The sequence below is a fragment of the Passer montanus genome, unplaced genomic scaffold, assembly GCF_014805655.1.
Source record: "Passer montanus isolate IOZ18808 unplaced genomic scaffold, ASM1480565v1 scaffold25, whole genome shotgun sequence".
NCBI classification, from domain to species: Eukaryota; Metazoa; Chordata; class Aves; order Passeriformes; family Passeridae; genus Passer; species Passer montanus.
The window spans coordinates 9,636,729-9,660,206 of NW_024367149.1; the positions used below are offsets into that span (position 1 = coordinate 9,636,729).

The 23,478-nt window shown below is 41.4% G+C and overlaps 1 protein-coding gene across 3 annotated transcripts in view; it reads left to right on the forward strand.

Annotated features, from left to right (window-relative positions):
* HOOK1 (hook microtubule tethering protein 1) overlaps positions 1-23,478 on the forward strand; it is a 32,513-nt gene continuing 9,035 nt past the window's right edge. The window contains exons 1-8 of one of the 3 annotated variants that reach the window (XM_039711535.1): positions 1-90; positions 15,903-15,988; positions 17,526-17,598; positions 17,897-17,947; positions 18,905-19,037; positions 19,681-19,748; positions 20,564-20,626; positions 21,163-21,246. In XM_039711535.1, coding sequence (XP_039567469.1) covers positions 15,966-15,988; positions 17,526-17,598; positions 17,897-17,947; positions 18,905-19,037; positions 19,681-19,748; positions 20,564-20,626; positions 21,163-21,246 — 495 coding nt within the window. In that variant the 5' untranslated portion in view covers positions 1-90; positions 15,903-15,965. Of the gene's footprint in view, positions 91-11,340; positions 11,790-15,902; positions 15,989-17,525; positions 17,599-17,896; positions 17,948-18,904; positions 19,038-19,680; positions 19,749-20,563; positions 20,627-21,162; positions 21,247-23,478 lie in introns of those variants that run through there. The other 2 variants (XM_039711533.1, XM_039711534.1) reach the window with 2 other exon arrangements.

Consider the following 23,478-nt stretch of genomic DNA (forward strand, 5'->3'; position numbering starts at 1 on the left):
CTGAAATAAAGTCTGGTGTGTTCTCTGCCTTCCTGGGATGTCAGAATTGGATTCTCTCCGTACCATAAGGTGAATGGAAAAAGAATCCAGGTGAGTGTTCAGGAAACCAGGACTCTTGCCAGAGCCAGGTCTAAAACTATGAATTCACCAAATGAGTAATTTTAAATCAGCACCATTCATGCCATTCTTTCCTCCTGTAATGCGGATCTGTAAATAAGAGCAACTGGAGGTTTTAATGTGCCATAACTTTGATTCAATGATTTTCAAGGGCTTTTTCAGCCTTAACAATAGTGTTTCTATAACTGCTGGGAAAAAATCTTGCTCCTTTACTGTGAAGTTATAAATTTATTTGTTTCCATCCTTAACAGAACAATGTCAGATGTCAAAGGCCTTTTCATTATTTTCAGATTTTCCTTTCCCTGCACTGATAAGATTCTCTCCTGCAGAGATAACAACCACACAATAACCCAGCAAAGGATGGCTGGGTAGGAGTAAGACACCACAGTGATGGTCACATCCAAGTCCAGGACACTGAACTCCAGGCAAGCAGATTTTATTTCACACAGTGGCACCTAAAATTCATCTGGCACATCCCATTCCTTTCTGCCTTCCTGTTCAGGGCTGGGGGGCATTTGCAGATCCAGAACATCCTTTCAGCTGGACAAGCAGTGATGGTTTCTGTCAGCTGCAGCCCAGAGCAGTTGTGTTTACAAACACTGCACACACACAGGCCCATTAGGTATCTACTCCTTTTGTGCACAGGAATAACACCCACTCTTTAGCTTTGTCTCCTACAACAAAGAGAACAAAATGTGTTTCTGCTTATGTGATAGATATGGAGTCAATGGAAGCCCAGCATTCCCAGACTGTAACCAATGCAAATTCTGAAAGGCTCCCCTGCCCTTTGCAACCTCAACAAGTTGGAATCTCTTGTGTATTTTGTATTAGCTTGTCTTGTACAGTAATTAACTTATATATGACTCCTAGGGGACAAGTGATTATGGTTTATTTCCAGATGACTCATGAGCAGGTCTCCAGAAAGAGAGTTTGTGCTGCTCAGAAAACAGGAATTTTTAGTGTTGCTGATGATACCAGTTCTAGCTGTTGAGCTCAGGCACCAGGTAAAGGGGCTGGAAACTTGTCAGCTTGAGTGCAAGGGCCTGTTGAGACCCTGCAAATGCTCAAGCTCTGCTCCCAGAGCTTTTGATTAGGACTAGGAATTACAGCAAAGATCCAGGCAGTGATCCTGCACTGTGTGAATAATACGTGTGTTTGAAGGAAGAATAAAAATCATTCAATCATCATTCAAATCCAGGATTGTGACACATTTTTAATCTCTCACTGATTGAGTGAAGCAAGGCAGGAAACTCAATCAGCTCTTGCAGGAAGACCAGGGGTGGCAGATCCAGAGGGAGCAAAACCAGGCAGTTCCTTACATACACAGTAAAGCCATGGACATTCTTATGGATGCTAGGAATTCCTGAGTCCAGCAGGTCCCAAGGTAAGCTGGTGCTGGTTTCACCTGGTATGACATTCTTTCCTCCAATTGCATTAACAGAGCATTTGGGAGGAAAAAGGGACTCGGGGTCACCTTCAGCTAAAACATCAGTGGTTTAGTCTTGTCCTGAGTTGATCTGCTGGGAAAACCATGCCAGGTCTGTCATTTATTTGTAATAGATTATCTGCACATAATCAAATTTCTGATTTATTGGGTCCAAGCACTCCCAATGATGCTGGAGTTGGCTCTAACCAGCATCAATGGCTATGAGGGGCCCGCCCAGCTGGATCTGATAGAAGGAGAAGACAGATGATATCTGAGATTGCTGTAAGGCTGCCAGAACTAATTTACCCCTTCCAAAATCCTGAGCCGGCCTTTGAACATTTGAACTGATTGAATTAGAGATTGATTATGGCACTCAGTGTTTGTGTCATGAGGCTTTGAGGTTTTGATGGCACTAAACAGTCCTAGCAAAATAAAATATTTAGTGTGACTTTGGCTAAAATGACAAATTTTTAGGGAGCTTCATCTCATGCAGTAATTCTGTGTGTTATTTCAAACAGCGCTATTAAAATTATCATTGCTCTTAACATTTTAGGCTGGCAATTTTGCAAATGCCCTTAGGAATGACTATTTCACAGTCTTATAGTTGGATCTGGGTGCCTTTGGTGGTTCTAAACCATATGTTGTTGGGAATCCTGTTTAGTCCAGTAGAAGTCAATTTAATTCATCTTGAGGAAATGAAAGGAAAAAAGTCCAACCAAAACTAAACTCCAAATTCAGAAGCAAATTATTGTGAAAACAGAATTCAAAGATCCAAGAAAGCCTTAAAGTTTTTCAGGAATCAGATCCTTATGTTTCTATTCCTTTCTCGGCACAGAGCACAGGTGTTCACTGAGGTCACATTTCCATAGGTCACATTTGCAAAGGAATTCTTCATGTAGGTACCTCACCAGGGGTCCGGCTTTGAAACTGTGACAATCAGATTTTTGAGGAAAAGGAGCTTTTCAGATCTGGACACATCTTTTGGCTAAAAATGAAAGCTGTGCATTTCAGAAAATAATTCTAGTAGAACTCTGCAAAACCAAGCCCATTGTACTAAACCCCAGCCAGCAGATTTGATACATTTTTAATTCTTGCCCACAAAAGGAAGGCGTGAAGCACTGATCTGTTTGTTGGCTATGAAGCCAGAAGCTGCTGGGTATAAACCTTTATCTCTGTGACACAGCTCAGCTCACAACATCTTCCAGTTTTACCACAAGGAAATTTAGCTCTAAAGCATCAGTGGTGAGTCCGTTCTCATCAGCATCTTTGAGGAGAGGTATTAAAGTTTAAAAGCCCTCAGCAGGTCGAGCGCTCACAAACATTTATTGGTTTTTCCATGAGCACGTGGCATTGTTCAGTAGAGCAGCTTTGAGGTTTGAAGTTGTCAGGGAGGGGGACAGGGGAGCAGCTGCTCCCAGTCTCAGTTACAGGGCCAGTTCAGATGACAAGGGAGGCTACACTGGACAGCTCATGCTTGGGCAATCCAGATCTAAACTAATCATAAGTAAATTAAAACCAGGTCATTTTAGAATGAAGAATTGATTCATGTGGATTTTCCAACAGTAACCTAATGGTAAAACATCCAAATAAGTACTTCAATTATTTATCCCTAACCAATCTAATGAACCCTTCTTACAGTGGTCCAGGAGACTTACATGAGATTGAGTTTGCTGTTCCTCTTTGGAAAAATGTTTGAGAGGAGCCGAGTCAGTGACACTGCTGGTGTGGAATAATTCAGCAAGGCCAATTATGCCTTATTTGCCAATTAATAATTTAATTGCCCAATTTAGTTGCCTTTATTTGTTGATTATTCATTTAGCTGGCAAGGGACTCTCAGGTTTTATAAATTATGAAATGAAATGTACGTTTTTTCCATCTGAAAATAATGCCCTCCCTTTCTAAATCTTCTCCCCTAAAACACATTTAACATCATTGAAAAGGTACCTGAGCCCAATAAAAAAACTTGCATTCCTATTTTTAAATATTAACTTGAATCAAGGGCACACTGTAAGTATTTTGATCACCTGACAGAGTAGCAGCTTATCAGTCCTGTTGTGAAACATCTCTAAAACTTGCCAGACACTTGTGATACTTTGGAATTGCATAACTGCAGACTTAGGTTGTGTAATACAAATTTGTCCACATCCTAAGTTAAGTGCAGAATTTAAGCAGAAGGTCTAACATGTTGAGGTAATTTTTAATGATGGGCATTTATATGCCATAGAGTATTTATTCTTTGTCCTGTTCTATGGTCCTTGAGAAAGGTTTGATTTTTGTAAAGGTGTTCTTCAATTTAATGCTGTAAAATTGATAAGGAAACATGTTCAGGGCTTGGTTTTGTGCAGTGTTCACCATCCTGATCCTGATTCAACAAGGCACTGAAGCACAAGCCGAATATTCAGCCCTCAGGTAACACATAACCTCTTATGTGTCAGTAATATTGGAATAAAAATACACTTAGAACAGAAATACTGCCCCTGGCATTCCTGCTGAAGCACTGATAAGCTAAACAAAGCACTTTTCAAAGCCTAATAACCGGATGGGATTTGTAGCATAAACAATGCTCCTTGTTAGTCACCAGTCCCCAGGGCATCTTCCTCACTTTGTTACAGATAAATTAGCAACAAATGAAATGCTGTGTGTGATTTCCTGCCCTGGGTATGCCTGTGTGCTCGCGTGCCAGTGTGAGAGCTGTCATTTATAATTTATCCAAGAATGTATTCACGTCCACAGTGTGATTTAATTACTTATTAAAGGTGCCAGACTGGCAGATGCAGAAGCTGGAGCAGTTTGGCTGTCCGGAGAACGTGGCATAGGCAGTGACATCCTCTCCAGGATGTTCAGTGCTTCACCCCAATGGATTCCCCAGATCTCCAAGCACAGCTCTTTCTCTCCAGCCTTTTCCCAGGTTCTCTGCACAAGGTGTTAAGTTCATACAGGCTGCTAGCAGACATGTCAGTCCTGTGGTTTTTAGACAGCATTGTTGATACTCTGGAAAATGGTTTGAACACATTAGGTCAGTCTGTTTTAGCTAGGCCACTCAAGCATTGAGTTAGTACTAACAGAGGTGAAACCCCTTCTAGATAAATAATAGCAAAAGGTATTATTTGTAAAGGTAGAAAGAGCCCAGAATATTTCCTTCTGCTTGCCAGGGACTGTGTGCTGTGGCTCTACTGCAGTCACTCAGGCCTTAGCACAGACACACTTGTCTTGGAAACTGTAGAATTAATTCTGCACTGTTTGAAGAAACAGGACTTTGGGTTCATTTTTTATGTCACTCTAAGCCTATGCTCAGTTGTGCCTTTGAAAGCACTTCCCCTGCCCCCAGGCACAGCTGGATGCAGGACAGCAGGGAATCTTCTCTCACTTCCATCACTACACAGGCTTGGTGGGGAAACCGAGATTTTATTTGGCCTAACTCACTGAATTTGACCAGAGAAAGGCTGTTAAATAACAGCAAGGTTCCTTTCACATAGCTCCAGAATATTTTGAGGAAGATAATGAACACAGGAAAACCCAAACTTCTGTGACTTTGTACATTAAACTAGTCAATCCATGATTGCCCCAGGCCAGCCATTCCTGTTGCCTTGCTGACATTTTGGTCTCAGTACATGCCTGAAAGTTGGAATCCTGGATCCATATTGTCTATTGTAGGTTGGGCTTTTCTGGTGCTTGATCTTTGGTAGGGTCTGTAAAGCAGAACTGCAGTGCCAGGACCAGTGTTTGCTCTTAATGAGCTCCTTGTTTTGGCTCTGGAGTTTGAGCTGGCAAACACTGCTGTGCCTATTTTAGTTTGCACAGTTGAATAGTCCCATCAAAGCCAACAGGTCTGGACATGCCAACCACTGGCATTGCTGCATTATTAATTCCCAGTTTTACACATCCAGTCTCTTGATGTACTCCACAAAGCCTACCTAACCAAAAAAGAGCCTGTGAGATACAAAGATGGGGCTGAGAGGTGTGAAGGTGTGAAACCCTTCTGGCACTGCTCTGGAGCAGGGCCTGCGTGATGGCCCTTCACACAAACTGAGGGGGTTTTGACTGAGATGGGCTTTTGCATTACACACCCCCAGTGAGTCCCATCTGTGACTGAATTCCATGCTGGAATGTGAGAGTGGGGGTTGCTGGATATGTAGGAGGCTTCACAGAGCTCAGCTCAGAACTACTGTGCCCCTGGTTCCTGTGCCTGAGCAAAACAGAGCAGCTCTTGGAGAGCAGCACGACAGCAAGGGAGAAATCTCTAAATGCAAACAGAAGGGACAGAAAGATTAGCCTTTATCTTAAAACATTACCCAAGTGCAAAATGCAGTAACCAAAAATATAATTGCAACCTCGCTGGCAGTCTGGCCACGACAGGCTCAACCCCTGCTGTGGGAGTTGGCTTTTCCTCTTTGGAATATGCCATAGCAGGAGAACCTTCAAACATGAAAGAAAATGTGTTCAAAATTCTGAGGCAAATCGCAGTCTATTTGCAAATAAAACCAAGAAAAATGACATTGATGTAGAAATGATGGGAAATCTGAACTTGGTTTTGACACAATAACTTCTGTATTTAATATTTAAATGTTGCACTGTCAGGACAGCTCACACTTCACACACCTGTAGCTCTCCTCCTCTGTCACCTGTGGTTGGGTTTGAGACACTGTTGTGTTATTCAATAGCAAGTGGTGGCTGTGACATTTTCACCCAGTGTTTCTATTTTTGAACACAGACTCTTCTTCCACTAAAGAATACTTTTTCAGTACTCCATTTAGAAACATGTCTTTATGTCTTTTAGTGCTTTTCACACTAACTTTCAGATGTTGGGAAAGGAATATTCTTTAATAACTTAGCTGTTAATTTTCCATTTAAAAATAATGATCAAGTTACTAACATTTTATTTGGTGAATCTTCTATGCTGGTAATAATGTTTCTAATAATAAGATTGTGGTCAATCATTGATATAATAGAACATAGAGTTCTTAAAATTATTTTGTTTTGAGAGATTAGAGCTATTACCAGAATTCGTTTCCCTAGTAGTACATATCAGTACCCTGGCACAAAATCAAAGGGGTTACTTCTTGGAAATTGAGTTTGTGTTTTTCCTGATCTTGAACAAAACACGTTCCTGATCTTACCAGTGGATTTCTCCCTGACTGTGGTGAGTACTGGAGGTATTTGGTGCACAATATTAAGTGTGAGGATACTTTCAGGATCAGAGTCTGTATGGCACAAAACTGGGACACAAACCCACCTGCCAAACTGGTGCCTTAGGAGTCACCTTTCAGCACACCTCTGGGAACAGGATCTCAAAGGGTCACTGTGTTCATGACCAGCAGGTCTCTGCCATAGTTCATAACCCAGTGCTGCATTTTTTTGTCCTGGGCACAAACTGAAATTGTATCTGAGACATTTAATACATGTGCATTTGCAGAGGGGCTGCTGCCATCACACTGCCAACAGTTCCATGATGTCAATTAACGTCAGCTGGATAATGTTGGAATTGCCAAAGCCCACTCTCTTGTGACCTTGTTCACTAAAAAAAGATAAGGGTACTAAAACAGAAGTGCACATATCAGTGAGAAAGTAAATGAAAAGGCAGAAATAAAAAAGAATAGATGGGAGATGAACAAATGTTAGGGAAACAACTGATGCAGTGAGAGCAGGGAGGGAAGGGTGCAGGGCCAAACTGGGGTTTTGCTGAGCAGAAATGATGCTGTAGACGTGTAAATATTCAATTCTGTTCAAGTCACCATTCTTGAAAGTTGCCAATTCTGAGTTTTTTCCCTGAAATAGTTGAGGCAGATAATTCCTTAAGGATGTTACCATTTCTCTCTTGCTGGATGAAGCCTAAAGGTGCAATTACAAGATCTGGTCACAGTCTCTTTTATAAAGGTAGGTTGGTAGTTTTCTACCTCAGACCTGCTTTGTCTCCAGTACAGCTTTTAATGGAATTTAATGAGCTATCACAGATTTTGGTTCTGTGGCTGTATTTCCATATTTTCTGTTTCAGTTTATCAATACCTTCCTCATTGGCGTATGATAAACCTTAACTATTATTTGCAAAAGCAGTTGTTATATTTTTCTGAAGCTCCTATAGTAAACAATATTATTGTTCTGTGTGAAAGGTGTGCATGCATTTGTACTCTGTATATACACACTGTACCACATGGGCTGAGATAACTCTATCTGGGAGTCTCCAACCAAGAAGCCCAGAAATTACTCCAGTCAAAACAAAATTAATTATAAAAGACTAGAAATGCCACCCCAAGCCTTGAGAGTTTTAATGAGATGACTGTTTCTTACCAGCATTAAATCTGTGGGGATAAGGAAATGTTCACTGAGTTAAGATGTGCTAAGAAAAGTGTAAAGAAGAGCATAAATGGCTCAGGAATTTCAGGAATCCCACTGGCTTAAACACTCTTTTATTTAAAGCAAATGTTCTCATAGTTGAATGACTTCCAAGAAGGGCCTCAAGTGATGAAAGTATTTCCATCTAATGTGAAAATACTTGAAAGATGCTTGTTCCATGTGAAAATATTGCCACCTTTCAGAAAAGCCTGAATATGAGACTGCTTTAATGAAAATACTCTCAGACAAGGTATTGATTTTCAGAACATACAAAATATCCAGAATTCCTACTATTTTGATAATAAATAGATTTTAACGACTTTCATCTCCCACAGCAGCCAGGGAGAATATTTCAGAGTATTTCACAAAACAGATACTTCAGTAATAGAGTGAAAAATTTCACACTCATCATCCTGACATTGCTCCCTTTTCCCTCAGGGCATGACTGACCTGGAAAGTACCACAGAGCATCTGCAGGGAAAAGCAACGGGGAAACAAAACCTGTAGAGACCAGCAAGGCACAAACAACTCTGGTCCACAGCAGTGGCTTTTTAATTCCTATTTTAAGATTTTTAGATGTTCACTTGTGCTGAATAAACTCCATTTAATAGCTTCTAAATTTGCCGCATTTAGAGAATAAACATAGTCACTGCTTTCTTCATGAAAGCAGAGTAACTTCAACACACAGTTTGATTCAAAAGTGCCAGGGAGGTGCCAGGGATTGTGACAGGGTGTGAAGGGATGTGTGGCCCAGCAGGTGTCAGAGCACTTTGTACTGTGCAATAATTCATTGCACACATATTGGGAATTGGGTTGATGCTGGTGTCTGCATCTAAAAATTCAGATGGGGATTACTGGATGCTCCTAAAGCTTTTGCAAGATGCTCAGGAAGTGCAGACTTCCAGAAATCAAATCAACTGAGCTACTAAATTTGATTGGAAAGCAGAGGTAGATTTTTTATCTTGTTTTCCTAAAGGCAAGAAATGTGCAAGTACATGACTAACCACCAAGGGTCAGTGTTCAGTGTTTTTACATTCTGACATCTTTGTTCCCAGGTGCTTGGAAAATCCCCTTTAGATGCAGTCCTGTAATCAGGATTTTCCAAACATATTTTTAAACTACCAGTGAGATGCATATGTGCCATACAAAGTATGGGAAAATTCAAGTGTCTGCATATGGGGCTTTTGTCAGCCAGCTACCGACTGAGTATTGTTCATATTCCTGGTTATAATTATATAAGTCCCATTGAAAATAATAAAAAAAAACACCCTAGGAACTGGATTTTATTATTATGAATAACAATTAAGTTATTGTAGCAAATGCCATTCTTCTGTTTTGTTAAGAAAGTTAAGACAGCCCTTACTGAGAGATTGTCAGGTGCTTTGTCAAGATGGCAAGGGATGCACTGTCAAGAGGAGTGAACACATTTTAAATAAGTTCCTGTGGAGAGAAGTAATTTAACCTGACTTTAGAACATAGTTAGGGTGGGTATCAGACATCAGGAGATTGAGCTGCAGGCCTGGCTGGCCTCGCCTGTTTCTGGGATGTGAATGTAGGTCATAATCCTTGATTGGCACAAACCCAGAATGTACTGACAGGCATTCATATAAACTGCAGCTCATGAAGAAATCTCCAGCCAGCCTTACAAAATAAACCCAACCCACCTTACTCCACGTAAGGCACAGAGATCCCTTTGTTCCCCTTCTGCCCCACGGCTGAGCTCCAGGCACAGCTGCCCATGCTGGGAGCTTCTGATGTGCCCCGGCTCAGCTGTGACTCAGAAGGTGTAAAACTGGGCAGATTTCTGTGTGGAGCTCTTTATTCCTCTGTAGGCACAGCCCAACCCTGGCAGTGCTGACACTGCTGTGTCTGGGTGAGCACTCGGCCACCTGGAGCCCGTCTGAGCTGGGTGCAGCAGCCGGGAGCACAGGGGGAGCCGATCTGTGCTGACTTAATCCCGGATTACCCGACCTGCATGTCTGTACACGGGTCTCAGCCCCACTCCCTGCCCTGGCCAGTCTGCATCACCCTTCCAGCACTGCCATCCCTCAGCAATCATCATTTCTGCATGCTGCTGAATGAGGATCAGCCCTCGGGAAAGGACATGAAATTACAAAGGAAAGACGGATCAAATAAAACCCAGTGGAAATTTAAAAAGAGCAAAAATACTAAAAAAACTAAAATGAGAGTGCTAAACAGTACAAATCCTAGCACAGAACTCTGGGGGATTTTACTGTAAAAACCTTTTATTCCTTATTCTATTTTTAATAAGGATTTATGTTAATCTTCCATGGCAACCAAATCTCTTTAAGAACCTTTGGTGAAGGAAACAGTAATAGGGTTTCGAGAAATCCGAGTCCACTCTCAAGTTTTTATCAGTTATCTTTATCAGTTCTGGAGAACACTAGGAGGGGAAATAGTAATGTAAACACCATCATGTCATCACCACAATTTTAACCTCTGTGAGGCAAAGTAGAATCAGTAATACAAAACTAAAGTATGTATCTAGAAGAACAGCCAAAACCCAGCAGATGCTGCCTGTAGCAGTTATTATTCAAGTTGTTTAGTCCACATTAAACCAATGTGTGTAATGCCATCCTGTATGCTTCTGTAACAATATAGAAATGTTCATAAAATTAGCTAAGAAAAAAATAATGCTTCAAATTTGTAAAAAAGGCTGGTGGAGGAAAAATTTAAGTATATTCTGGTGAAATAGTGAATGGACAGAATAAACACATCTCCTTAGTGTAAGGTACTGAGACTTTTCTCTGAAGTGTGTCTGAAGCAGACAGGATCCTGGCTCAGGCATCCACAAGTTTGATGAAATAAGGCTAACCTCTTCCTATGAAACAAATACAGTATTTTCTGGAACAAAAAAAGATCAAACAAAGAAGTACTCATGCGTTTTAGCTATCGTGTAGTGAACTAAGCAAGATGAAAAGCAGGCGTGAGGTGGGGTTTGATGTGCTGTGAGGGCTGGATGCAGAGCCTTGGCTGCGAGCCCTGGGCTGAAAAGAAGAAATGACAATATGAGTGAAGAATAGGTAAAACTACCCCACCCCTTCTCATCCTGTTCGAAGGGGGCACATTTCCCACCTCTAGGGGTTAAACGCAGCTGCTCCTCACCCCCGTGCTTAGAGCACTTGTAATCCTTTACCTCCTCAAATAACTGAATTGGTATTTTCACCTCATTTAACTTTATTATTATTTATTATTATTATTATTATTATCATTATTATTAAATTTAACTGTTTTTAAGCAATTCTTTACCCTACTCTGATTGCAGTGTCTGTGGCAGGTACAAGTACACTGCCCGACCTACACCTTGAGCACAGGTAATTCTGCACCACGCCAGCAGCTCTCCACCCGTGACCTCCACGGCCCGTCCGCGCCCGCGGCAGCGCTGACAGCCGGGCCGGGCTGTGAAGAGGCAGCACCCGCCACGTTGGGACGGAGCGGCGCCTCCCGGGCGGTGCGGGGGGAACGCGGGGCGGCTCTCGGCCCGGGAGGTCACTCGGGGCTGGTGACACGATCGCGTTCCGCCCACGCGTCACCGCGGGGCCGCTGACACGATCCCGCCTCGCCCCCTCACGGAGGCGGCGCGGCCGTGAGGGCAACCCCCGCCTCCAACGGGTCTCACCGTGATTGGCGCGAGTGCACCCTTTCTCCGCTGTGATTGGTTAGACCTGCTGTCGCTCTCGGCCTCTGCGGGCAGGGGCGGGCGCTGAGTGGCCGGCGCTGGCGGTGGCCCCGCCCCCGCGGGGACGCGCGGGCGGAGCGGAGCTGCGGCCGGAGCCGCAGGAGCCGCCGGAGCGGGGGCGGCCTGAGGGCGGGTGACGCGGCAGCCGCCGCCGCCGCCGCCGCCATGGAGGCGAAACCGGCGGACCCGCTGCTCTGCGACAGCCTCATCCTCTGGGTGAGTGGCGCGGGGGTTCCGCCGCCGCTGGGGACCCTCGAGGGCAGCGAGGAGGCGCCAGCGGCGGAGCTTTTCCCTCCATGCATCTCCCGTCCCTCCGTCCCCGCCCGGGAGCAGGAGTGCGGGTGGGTCGGGCACGGCCGCGGCGGCGGGGCTGCCTGGGACGCGCTGCTCACAGCCGGCAGAAGGCTCCCGCGGCACCCTCCGGCTGTGCCGTGCTGGCTGGAATACCCCGTGGGCCCAAGTGCGGAAACTGCTCGGCAATTAACGCTATTAATAAATAAATGCAATTAATTTGAATTGACAGGCGTAGAAACCTCAGAGTTTTTCCTGCTGGCTGGTTAAAGCGTTTATTAGTCAGGTACGCCACACCTGGGTGTGTGATGTTACCTGTGCCAGAGGCACCTGTTTGGAACTGCAGAATTATTTAGGTCGGAAAAGACTTTTAAGGTCATCGAGTGCAAACATATTTGTCAAATTCATCAATTACTTTTGCTTCCTCTTTTATCTTTCTCTCCAAGCCTCTTCTGTGACCTTGTCTGTAGCTCTGGTGTTGCAGGTGCAGTAATTTCGGTGACAGGGAGCTCTGTGAAATAGAACTTCTGTAGGAAATCCTGGCAGGGAGGGTCACGATTACCTGTGTGAAGGGTTTCTCTAGAAATAAATCTAGGAGTGCTGCCTCTGTGAAGTGTAAATCATGGAGAGAAGGGAGCGTTTTAGAGGCACTTTAGAAATCCAGGAATGAAACTGGTAAAAGTAACAGGAGCAGCAGCCTGAGTAAGGTGTTCTTGATTTCTGCATGGCAGTACAGAAGTGTTAATGAGTTAAAGTCTGTAATAAGTCACTGATAAACAATTTCTTTCCTTCTTTTTCCTCCTTCCATTTTCCTTTTAGTGACATTGTATTCTCCCAAGGTTTTGTTGCTGTCTAAAATTTTGGTTGCCTTATGTTGGTTATCTTTTGTTGTTTAATCTTTCTCTTTTTTTGGGGTTCTTCAGCTTAGTATTTCCCCCTCAGTAGTCAGGTGACAATAACTCCATCATGATTCAATGGCAAAAAAAAAAAAAATCACTGCATTCCTGAACTCTCACAACAATCCTGTCAGCAGCTGAACTCTTTTGTTTTTCACAATTCCTGCTTTAAATATTTCTATCCTAATTGTAATTTTTGTTATGCTCACAATGCAATAGCTGTAATCACATCATGAATCTTAATGGAACCTTCACTGGCCTTAAACTGGGGAATTGTGTCTGTGAAAAGCAAGACCCAACCCTGTGTTGGGTTTTCTATACAGCACTCAGCAGATGCGTGGTTTTAGATTTAGCACCCTATTTCTCAGGCCTAGTTTGCAACTTAGAAACTGATTCTTAACACTTGGATCTGTCTGAAACATCCTTTCACAATTTGAACTTTAGTGTGAATAATAGGGAGAAAGTTGATGTGAGGAGAGGGGGATGAAGTGCTCTGTGTTTGGAGAGAAAAGGGAACTGTAACTCTGTGCTTGTGATGGTTTCTCTGTTTATTTACTCATTAATATTGCAAACAGATGCTTATGATTCTCTGTATTTTGCTGCCAGATCTGGCGTTTTCCTATTTTTATTTTACCAAATGCAGTATTAGAAAACATGCTGCATCCAGACAAGAAAGAGAATATTCAAATAAAAACATTACCTGTTGTTTCTACAGCCCAGGTGTCATTGAATTTAAAATTCTGAGGATTTCACAGGAAAAACAAAGCAGCTAATCTGAATTATAGGGGTAATGTTTATGAGTATCCACGAAAAATTGACGTAGGTAATATCTGCTACGGTGGAACTCACAAGCTGCAGCAGAAACAATTTCCTAAGTTAGTTATTTTTCCTCTGTGTAGAGGAAAAGTTAACTGGATGTTTTTCAGTCCTGTACTGCCTTAGCCTCCAAACCAGGGACTGGATGTATGGCAGCATCTTAAATTTGAAGCATTTTCCACTATAAATGCACTGCTTGGCACTGGCACCACTGGTAATGTTTATTCTGTCCAGTGGCTGATTTATTCTGTTAATATACTTGGTTTCAGCATGGGAATGTTTATTTTTATTTTAAAATCTCTTTGCTTACTCTGTAAAACCTCTGTCCCTCGTGTGTATAATTGTGTGTATAAACTCACCCCCTCATTGTCCGGGGAAACTGAGGGCACACCTTCCCAGGTGGATGGGCTGATTTCTGCTGGGCACTCTCTACACTCATGTTGCATCTGCAAATGTTTGGTGGTAGAGGTACAAAATTACCTTTTCAGCTGTATATTGGGAGCAGAACAGCTCTGTGTCTGAGAGAGGAACTTCTGCTGTAGCAGCAGGTGGCAGAGTGCATTTGGGGTGGAATTCACAAAATGGTTTTCAGTGTGAGTAGCAGTGTATCCTTGGAGCTCTATTTAGTAAAACTGAAAAAAAGACGGAAGAAAGAGCACTGCTACAGTCCTGAAGTCTGTGGCTCCTTTTTCCAGCCTGCTTCCCACACCTGCCACTTTTATTGGTTTTGCAAGAACAGTAAAAATCCATTTTGATGAAATGATTGGGCTGGCATGAGGTTTGGAGAACCCATAATTAATACTTCTACTCTCTTATTATTTCTAGGTCCTTATGTGACTTTTAAATACATAGAGAAGCCCAGACTGTCAGTTCTGCTTTCTACTTAATTTTAATTAGCTGTTTCTATTCTGGGAGATCATGCATAAAGCAGTGTTGCATGTCAGGGTTTTCTGAGGCCTTGTTTATCTGCTCTGACAGGCTCAGGTGAAAGGATTGCACCTGTACACAGCAATTTCCTTGTTTTGTGAGGGGAATATCCAGATGGCAGCATCACAACATTACCATAAAATTCTGGATTTGGGAAGCCCAGCCTGAAATGTAAACTTGCATGCCTGTGCTTGTGCTGAGGCTGTTGGAGTAGTAGAAGTGCTGTCAGGCATAGCAGCTTTGGGCTGTGGTGTTCCACTTAATCTTTTATGTAACCTACGAGGGATTACTGACTTCTCACTTCCTGTAAGACAGGATTTAAACCCACTTTTTAAATTAAAAAAAATCCCCTTGCTCTGCCTATTTTTCTCTTGGCTTGATTGGACTCTCCTTGAAGGAAGCAAACAAATATTCAGAATTATGGTCACTCTTTGTAAACACAGAATGGAGAAAAACTGCCTCAGATTCTCACAGCTGAAAACTGCTTTTCCATCACTCTGGTCCCAAAGCTCCATTTCCCAAACAGAAGGTCATTTTTTACCAGGAGTTCTGAAGAAGCTTGTGTTGCACAGGATGTTTGGGAAAGCCCTCTTGCAGAGGGACAGGTAATTTAGGACATTGTAAATGCACTAAATTTAAGAAGTCAGTATCTGCAGTGAATGGGGTTTGTAAGGATTTGTACTTGCTCCCACTCTATTCTGTTTTTTAGTAGTACTGATAATAAACTTTCTGTTTTGTTTATTGTGGTAAAGAAGGCTCTTATTTTCCTGAGTAACTAAGATGAACTGACCTGGGTATAAAAATGGCTCTCTCATATAGAATAATTAGTTCTGAGTTGATTGGTTTTGGAGGAATAAAATATTGCTATTCTAAATATACAGCTAAATTCTGTCAAAATGTTAGCTATAGGCTTGGGGATAGTTTAAAAAAAATCACACAATATTTAAAACAGAGAAACATTTTAACATTGAGGTAATCCCATCCTGTTTCTGTTACTAAGTTCTTGTAGGAAAAGACTGGGTTTTTTTTTCCCTATCAACTTTCACTCCTTATTCTGATACTGTTTTTTGTTTAGGTAGTTATGTACAGAAATAAGCATTACAAACCAATTCAAAGGCTGGATAAATATGACTTTAGTCTCCCAAGTTATCTTTCCATTATCTGCTTTACAATAGAAGGCCTAGGGTGAAAAAACAGAGTGTGGGTGTTTGTACCAACTTTTAAAGCTACCAGTCATAACAGTCACAAGTGTTGAGAAAATTCAGTTGGCTAAAAGTCTGTGTGGTTCAAAAAGGATTTCAAGTAGAAAGACATCTTGCTAAATGCCTGAAAGGGGAGGAGGAAGATGGCAGCTAATTTATTGTCTACTGAACTAAACCCGTGTTTTTCCCTGTTTTAGCTGCAGACATTCAATACAGCTGCACCCTGCAGGGATGTCCAGGACTTGACTAACGGGGTTGCCATGGCTCAGGTGCTTCACCAAATGTAAGTTGATTCTTCAGCTGGAAGAAGAGGGATTCAATTGCCTGAGGTTTTTGTGTTTGACAGACACAGTTGCTTTTAAAGTAGGTAGAAATGGACAGTTTGTAGCAGAAGATAGGTCATGCCTTTGTATTGCTGTTTTGGGGGTGATATAGTAGCTGATTAATGATGTGGTGGAAAAGGTGATGAGAATATACACAAATACTGCAGTGTTAAATTCATACTTGGGGATAATTGGGCAAGGATGACATTATCTTCTTCACTTCTCCCATCAGCACTATTTCCATGCTTCAGGCAATGTGTTCCTTTTTGGAATGCGAAACTAAAGATTCCAAAGGCATGGCTTTGTGCTCTTTTCTTCCTGAGGTTGCTCAATTTATTTAGATTTGTTCTAGGTTTTAAATGGCAACTTACTATTCGTGTGGAAGACAAGAATTGTAAAACTTCAATTGCAATTAATAGTTTACTTTTGATTAGCTGTTCTCTTGGTGTGATGAACATTGGTAGTCTGAGTGATACACTAGTTTTGAAATTTGCATAGAGGATTATAATGCAAGTCTTTTTTTTGGAATAGTATAATGCTACAAGTCACCATTGCAATGTTATTGTTATTGTTGGCCCAGGTAATTGAAGAGAAGTCTGCATTACCACCTCAGGTTCAAAGTATCATTTTGTAATTACTAAGAAATTCAACATCATCACAACCCCCCCAAAAAAAAAATCCCAGAAACTATTCTGTCTGTTTGTAAAGATTTTAAATGTACTTTTTAAAGACAGTGCTCACCCTTTTTCTGGACTTGACAAAAATTGATTTAGGGTTTGCTGAGAGTTGCTCCCCCTGTATTTGGGGTATTAGGCAGCCACGTGCTGTGGTCAAGCTTCTTAACACCAAGTTGGTTTGTGTGCAAGTGGGGATAATGATTGTCCTTTATTAGGTGCTTTGAGACCAGTGAATAAACAGTGTACTGTCAGAGTTAAATATTGTTAACTATGCTGTGATTGTGCTGCTTGGCAGCTGAGTGTGTGTAACACCTCCTCAGCAATTCATCCTTGTTTATGCTGGCAAACTGAATCCCCTTCTGCCCAGGGGAACCAGAGTCATACAAAATATACAAAATGCCAATAGTTTAAAGTGTTTTCTTAATATGTGCCTTTGACAAGTTGTAGTAAATGTTAGTTAGTCCAGCCTACAGGAGCAGGTACCAAACATAATGTCAGCACTAGTCAAAAAATGATGTTTCTTCACCTCATTATGGTTACTTTATCAGGTATAAAAATTCAGCATGACAAAGGCCTCCACCTCCTTGTGCTCCGTCCATGGCTGGCTCAGACGCACAGAGAAATTCTCCCAGCCCTGGAATGTGCCTTAATGCAGCCAGCAGGATGGAAATCTCCTGTGATATAAGTTTACCTTGCAATCTGCAGGAATTCGTGTCTTGTTAGACACTGGAGCTCAGCATCAAATGATTTAATGCTGGGAATTTGCTGTCTTATTTATTTAAGTCTGTGCTCACTGATTAATAATTTCATTTTGTTTCAGAGATGTTGCCTGGTTTGATGCATCCTGGCTCAATCGCATCAAAGAAGATGTTGGTGACAACTGGAGAATAAAGGTATTTAAAACTGAAGATAATGAAGTTTGTGGGGTTGTGCTGTCCTGAGATCTGGCAGTCCAAAACCTACAGAATTAAGCTCAAGCTTTTGAAGGATATTTTAAATGAGCTTGAGTTGTCTGTGGATAGTTTAAGTGCCTTCCAGCATTGTTGGATGGGGATTTTCTGCTGTGATATTTCTCTTATGTCCTCTCATAGAGCTGCCTTGTAACCATTTTACTAGAAATTATTATTTGATTTAATAAGAAGTAAAATTTTAAATAAAATTATAACCTTGTCTTTCATGTACAACAACTAGTCCAGTAATTTGAAGAAGATACTGCAAGGAATTATGGACTACTATCATGAGGTATGGAAAAAACAATTTGCTGTTATTGTTCTCATCATTAAACACAATGATTATTGCTCCCCTTGACTTAGCCAAGTAGAAAAAAAGCTGTAATTTGTTTTGAGGGCCTTTTAGGCAGCAGATGTATGATAATTATCTGTTAAGTGGGAGGTCTGAGTGAATATGAAATTAATTTGAGCAGGTGTGTTTTTGATAAGCCTCTTGGAGTACAAACTGGGAACCATGTGTCTGCCCCAGTGAATGTTGAAAGGACTGAGCTGCAGAATTGTTGACTTTTGTGTATGTGCTCATGTTTGGTCTTGTCTAGAGAAGTTTTAATCCTTTTGTACACAACAGAACAGACTCAGCAACCCCAGTGTAGGTTTTATGATATTCAGTGGGAAGCTGGGAGCCCAGGTAGGCATCTTCCTGGACAGTATTATTTGTTCTGTCTCATGCAAAGATGAGTACAGTAGCCATAAAAGGCTGCTGTATTTTGAGTTTAAAAAAAAATTGCTGAATTTTGTATTGATCTGATTACAGTTATGTAATGGGTATGGTTTAGAAAAACTTGCCAGATCTTGTTGTGGCTTCCTGGTCTTGCCGGGCTGAGCTGTGACACCAAGAGCCAGGCCCTGACATGCTGCCAGTTCTGGGGATCTCCGGCGGGCCCAGAAGCAGAAGGTTTTTAAGGTTATGAGAAGAGTTTGGAAGCAACTTCATCTCCAAGTGTTATTAATTCCTTCTTTTATTATGTTGGTTAAATAAATGAATTCTCTCATATCTGAGAACTGTCCCGGTAACTTTTACTATTGTCACTTTTTCTTGTAGAAGTGCTCAGTTAACTAAACCCAATAACAAACTTCTAGGGCATTTTCTCTGGCTGGCTCATTGAGCCCAGATTTCCCACGTGATATCAGATTTTCGTGTTGTACAAAAGTGGGAGTCTACTTTTCCTTATTTTAATTGTTTTTTCAGTTCCTGGGTCAGCAGATTGCAGAAGAGCTTATTCCAGACTTGACCCGCATATCTGAGAACTCGGATCCCACTGAACTGGGCAGGCTCCTGCAGCTTATTTTGGGTTGTGCAGTCAACTGTGAGAGGAAACAAGGTAGGCACTACCTTAACCTGCTCAGCAAACAGCAGACTGCCTCAGGTGATAGTTAAGGTGGAAAAGATGTAGAAACGTCCCTTTCTTATCCATCAGCATTGTTAATTTGCTCAATGCCTGTTCTGAAACTGGAGTTCACTTAAAAGCAGAAATTCCCTGGGAAATGTCTGTGAATAAAACTCAAGACTTTGTTCAGAGTAGGTTTATAAATAGAGTCTGAAATATGTATGATTTATTCATATTGTTAAAATGTGTACCAAGACCTATTCAAATGCAAATATAGCAAAATTAAATTATGTCCTTAAATTTGAAACTGCTTCTCTGCCTGCAGAGGCTCAAGACTGAATTGGTTGTTTTCTCTCCCATTACCAGAACTAATCCTCCATGCTCTGATGGCATCTCTCCTTAAGCAGAGTATAAACATGTCCAGTTAAGAGTTTATAATCTTTTGTGCTTATCTGCCATATTACTGCATAATAATGATGGTGGTTAATGGTTCTCCTCTGTATGAAGAAACCACTACTTGTTTTGAGGAGCTTTATGGATAATAGTTTTTTCTGGATCTTTCAGCAAACAGTTTATCATTTTACTCAAACCATTGAGATGACCATTGTCATGAGTCAGTGCAAATTCTTTTTCACAGAACACATACAGAACATCATGACCCTTGAAGAGTCTGTTCAGCATGTTGTCATGACAGCCATTCAAGAGGTAGGTAACAGTTCATAGCCTGATGCTGTCAGTTGAGAAGTCCAAAAACCTTTTTGTTGACCTTTGTGAAATTTTTTACATCCTAGGAAAGGTCAGGGTGGAGTAGAAGTACTTTCCTAAATTATTTGGGAGGTTTGGGGCTAAAAGACCTTAAACCCCAGCCAAAAGCTTTTGGTTTTAGACTCATGGTGCCCAAACATACAACAAACGCTTAAGGTTTTTTTATTCCACACAAGAAATGTACACAGTTGCCAGCTACTGATTATACTGGAGTTAGATTCTGAAATTCTGTCCCTGTGCTGTGGTCTTGGTCCCAGAGTTAAGCTGATTGTCTTTGTGAGGTTGCATTGTTCTGACAGACCATTCCAGCCTGTGACTTAGAAGCTTGCAGCTGCATCTCTTCTATTTTTGTCATGGTGTGCTCCTCCTCCTGTCTTAATTTGTTCTTGGTTGGATCATCTTAGTGATCCAGCTCACAGCTTAGCTCTGCAGTCACTGGCTTTTGAGAGCTTCAGGACTGTGAAGCAGAGTGTGGAGAGAGGCAAAAACTAAATACTGAATGTGAAGAGAAGGTGGTGTGTAATTGCACGCTCGTCAAGGTAACAGTGGAGTTGGTAATAAGCTTTATAACTTAGATTTAAATTGTCTGTATATTCTTTAAAGATGAGATGAGGAGGAGCATTATTAATCTGTTTTGGTATATTGAAGGGATGCAATAACACAATGGAAAATACAACTGGTACTCAGTAGACAGTGAACTTACAGATCTATAACCTCTAATTTAGCCTTTTTTTTCCTCTGCCTTCTTTCTGTAGCTCATGAGCAAGGAAATAACAAGTGCTTCCCCATGTGATGCATCAAGTGAAGTGGAACAGCAGGTAATTGCCTGATCTGTGTTGCTGTTGTAGATCAAGCCTGAACAACAAGTTGGTATTTGGCCATCCCTTAAATGAAGAAATGCTGGTTTTCAGTGCTGATTAACTGAAAATTTAAGTGTTATTCTATAGCTTCTTTAAAAACCCACAGTGACTGTGTGGGGAAACTGGTCAATGCAAACCTACATTGCAGGGAGGGGTAAAATTCCTGATAACCTGAACACTGCAAGGTGTTGCACATAAAATGAACTTTTCTTTAAAGGGATATGAAAATGGTGACAGCATGTTCCTATGTTTTGTTAAGCCTTTAGCCTAAGGTGTTATGTTTCAATAATTTTCTTTCTAAGTGTGATAATCATTTAGAAGGCAAGTGAAATGAGCAGGGATCCTGATCTAGCAGAGCATTTAAAGGTTTGTGTCTCAATGTGTGCACCAACAGCCAACTTAGACAATGGGTGTAAGCAGTTGAGGCATTTTAGAAGCTGTAACTGAGTACTTTGAATATGGGCCATAGTGATTGACTGCCTTATTTTTGAAAGCTTAAAAAAGCCTTGGAAGACCTTCAGGAAGCACGAGCAGAAAAAGAAGAGTTGGCACAAAGATGTCAAGAGCTGGATTTGCAGGTAAGAAGCAGTCAGTTGTTTGTTTCTTTAGTGTAGTGGTGCTGCTATTAAGATGTAGAAATTTTTAAGGGCAAACTGCATTTTGCATTGTTCAAATTTTTGTGAGAATTTGTAGCTGCTTGTGGGGGAAAAGCAATTATTCTGTGCTCCAGTGCAATTACTGGGAAGAGTTTTCTGATGGAAGTGTAAGCTGAGGTCCTGTGCCAGGTTATCTCAAAGGTTCTTTGTCTCAGGTTAATGTTTATCCTTAGTAGCAGGTAGTGTTAAAACAACCTTATCATGGTTTGAAAAATTGCCCTTTTCATTCTTAGTCCTCTAGTCTTTTGTACTGTGTCCAAAAAATCCAGTTCATGTCATAAACATTAATTAGATTTAATCATAAGAAAATCACGCTGTTTCAATAGGAGTTGATGAAGGACAAAAATATGTAATTTATCTAAAACTTGCTGACTTTTTCTCATACACAATTGCAACATGGAGGAGATTTCAGGATAAAAATAATGAAAACTAATAGATCCTTGCTGGCACTTTCAAACAACTCTAATAATAGGCCTATTTTTGTTTTTAATGGATATAGCAGTTAATCAAGTCACTCTTGAGAGAAAGGAAAGAGGACTTCATGACAATAAAGAGAAATTTGCATTTCAATCAACACTTTAAAGAAAAAAAAACACTTATTAGTCCCTCTCTTATGGCACTATAATCTGAGAATAGAAAGAGTTTTATCTGGGAAGGCAATTCTTGTCAGATTTGGCTCTGCACAAAGAGAACATTTGGGTGGCATCTTCTTGTAGGAGCCAGAGGGCTGTACTGGCTGTGAGAGCCTCTGGAAATGAACACCCACAAAAGCAGAGGCCAGTTTTACATTTCTTACTGACAATGGCAACTGTAAAAGCAGAATACTTGTGTCTAAAGCAGCTCAGAGCTACTTGCCGTGCCCAGGAAGCCACTGCTATAACTGAATTGATATTTAATTTTCTTTTTTTCTTGAGGCAGTAGTAAGGCTTCCTAGTGAAAGCAGAGATGTAAAAATGCTTGTGAGAAGAATCTGCAGAAGGAGTCCCATGTGTTCTCCAGTTTTCCCTGGCTTTTCTCCCAGCATTCTCTATTAATTAATCATAGGTGATGTAGAGCCAGTTGCTCATAATGTGGCATGGGACAGGTGAAAGGTTTGCAAGGGAAAGGTACTGAATATAAACAAATGAGTTAATGACAGCACATCTCTGTCATACTGTGATGTGTCTTCAAAACATCTCTTCATCATTTCTGTGACACCACTTCTGCTACATTGAAATAATTAAAAAAGAAGAGAAGGCTACCAGAAAGCAACTGAGAAAAGATGTAAAACTTGCTCTCACTTGTGTCACAGTTTGATCTTTAGGGTTTTTGGATCTGAGAAGAAGTCTGAGATGAGGGGTGTTTCAGGATTATTCTGAAAGTCTGAATGTTGTGCATGCTTAAGGAGTGGCTGAGCCCTGAACAGGAGGCTGAGCAAGGCTCAGATGTGCTCCCTACTCACAGGTGTTTGTGTGCATGTAAATAATAAATGACATCTGGTACATAAAAAGGAATGAACCTAGAAAGCCAGCACCTTATGAAGTGGCAGATGAATCACTGTTTGACTTTTACATCTGTTTGCCTGATAGATTTTTAAATTATGATCACAAACAAATTGTTTCTTAATATTGCATACTGTAGATTATATCTGTTTAATAATGTCATCATGATATGTTTTATTTTATTTAATTTATTTGAAGCCATAATATTGACTTGACGCTTCTCATTTAAACTAATTCTTAATAAATTCACTTGTAAGGTCTCAGTCTTCCTTGATATTTTCCAAGAGTATAAGAAAGGTAGGTTTACTTTATAATTCAGGAAAACATAACCCAAAAAGCATATTGTCCCTGTTTCAATGCAGTCAACTAACACATGCTGCGTGCTCTTATGTTCAACAGGACGTTAAAATTAACACAGCAGCTTTCACTAGACAAACTTTAAAGGTTCTATCCTCTTAATCCTTGTGGCTGTGAAGCTGGCTGCTGTCAGTGAAGTGCTGTAGCCCCCGTGCTTAGCTGTGACACCGGGTAGCCGTGTGTGTGCTGCCGGGGTTGCATGCTCCCCCGAGGCTGGCCAGGCTGTCCGTGCGTGTGCGCTTCGGCCCACCCTGCTCCCGCAGCCTGGGCTGCTGCCCGTGCCCTGCTGCTTCTGGTTGTCAGCTCCAGGCAAGAT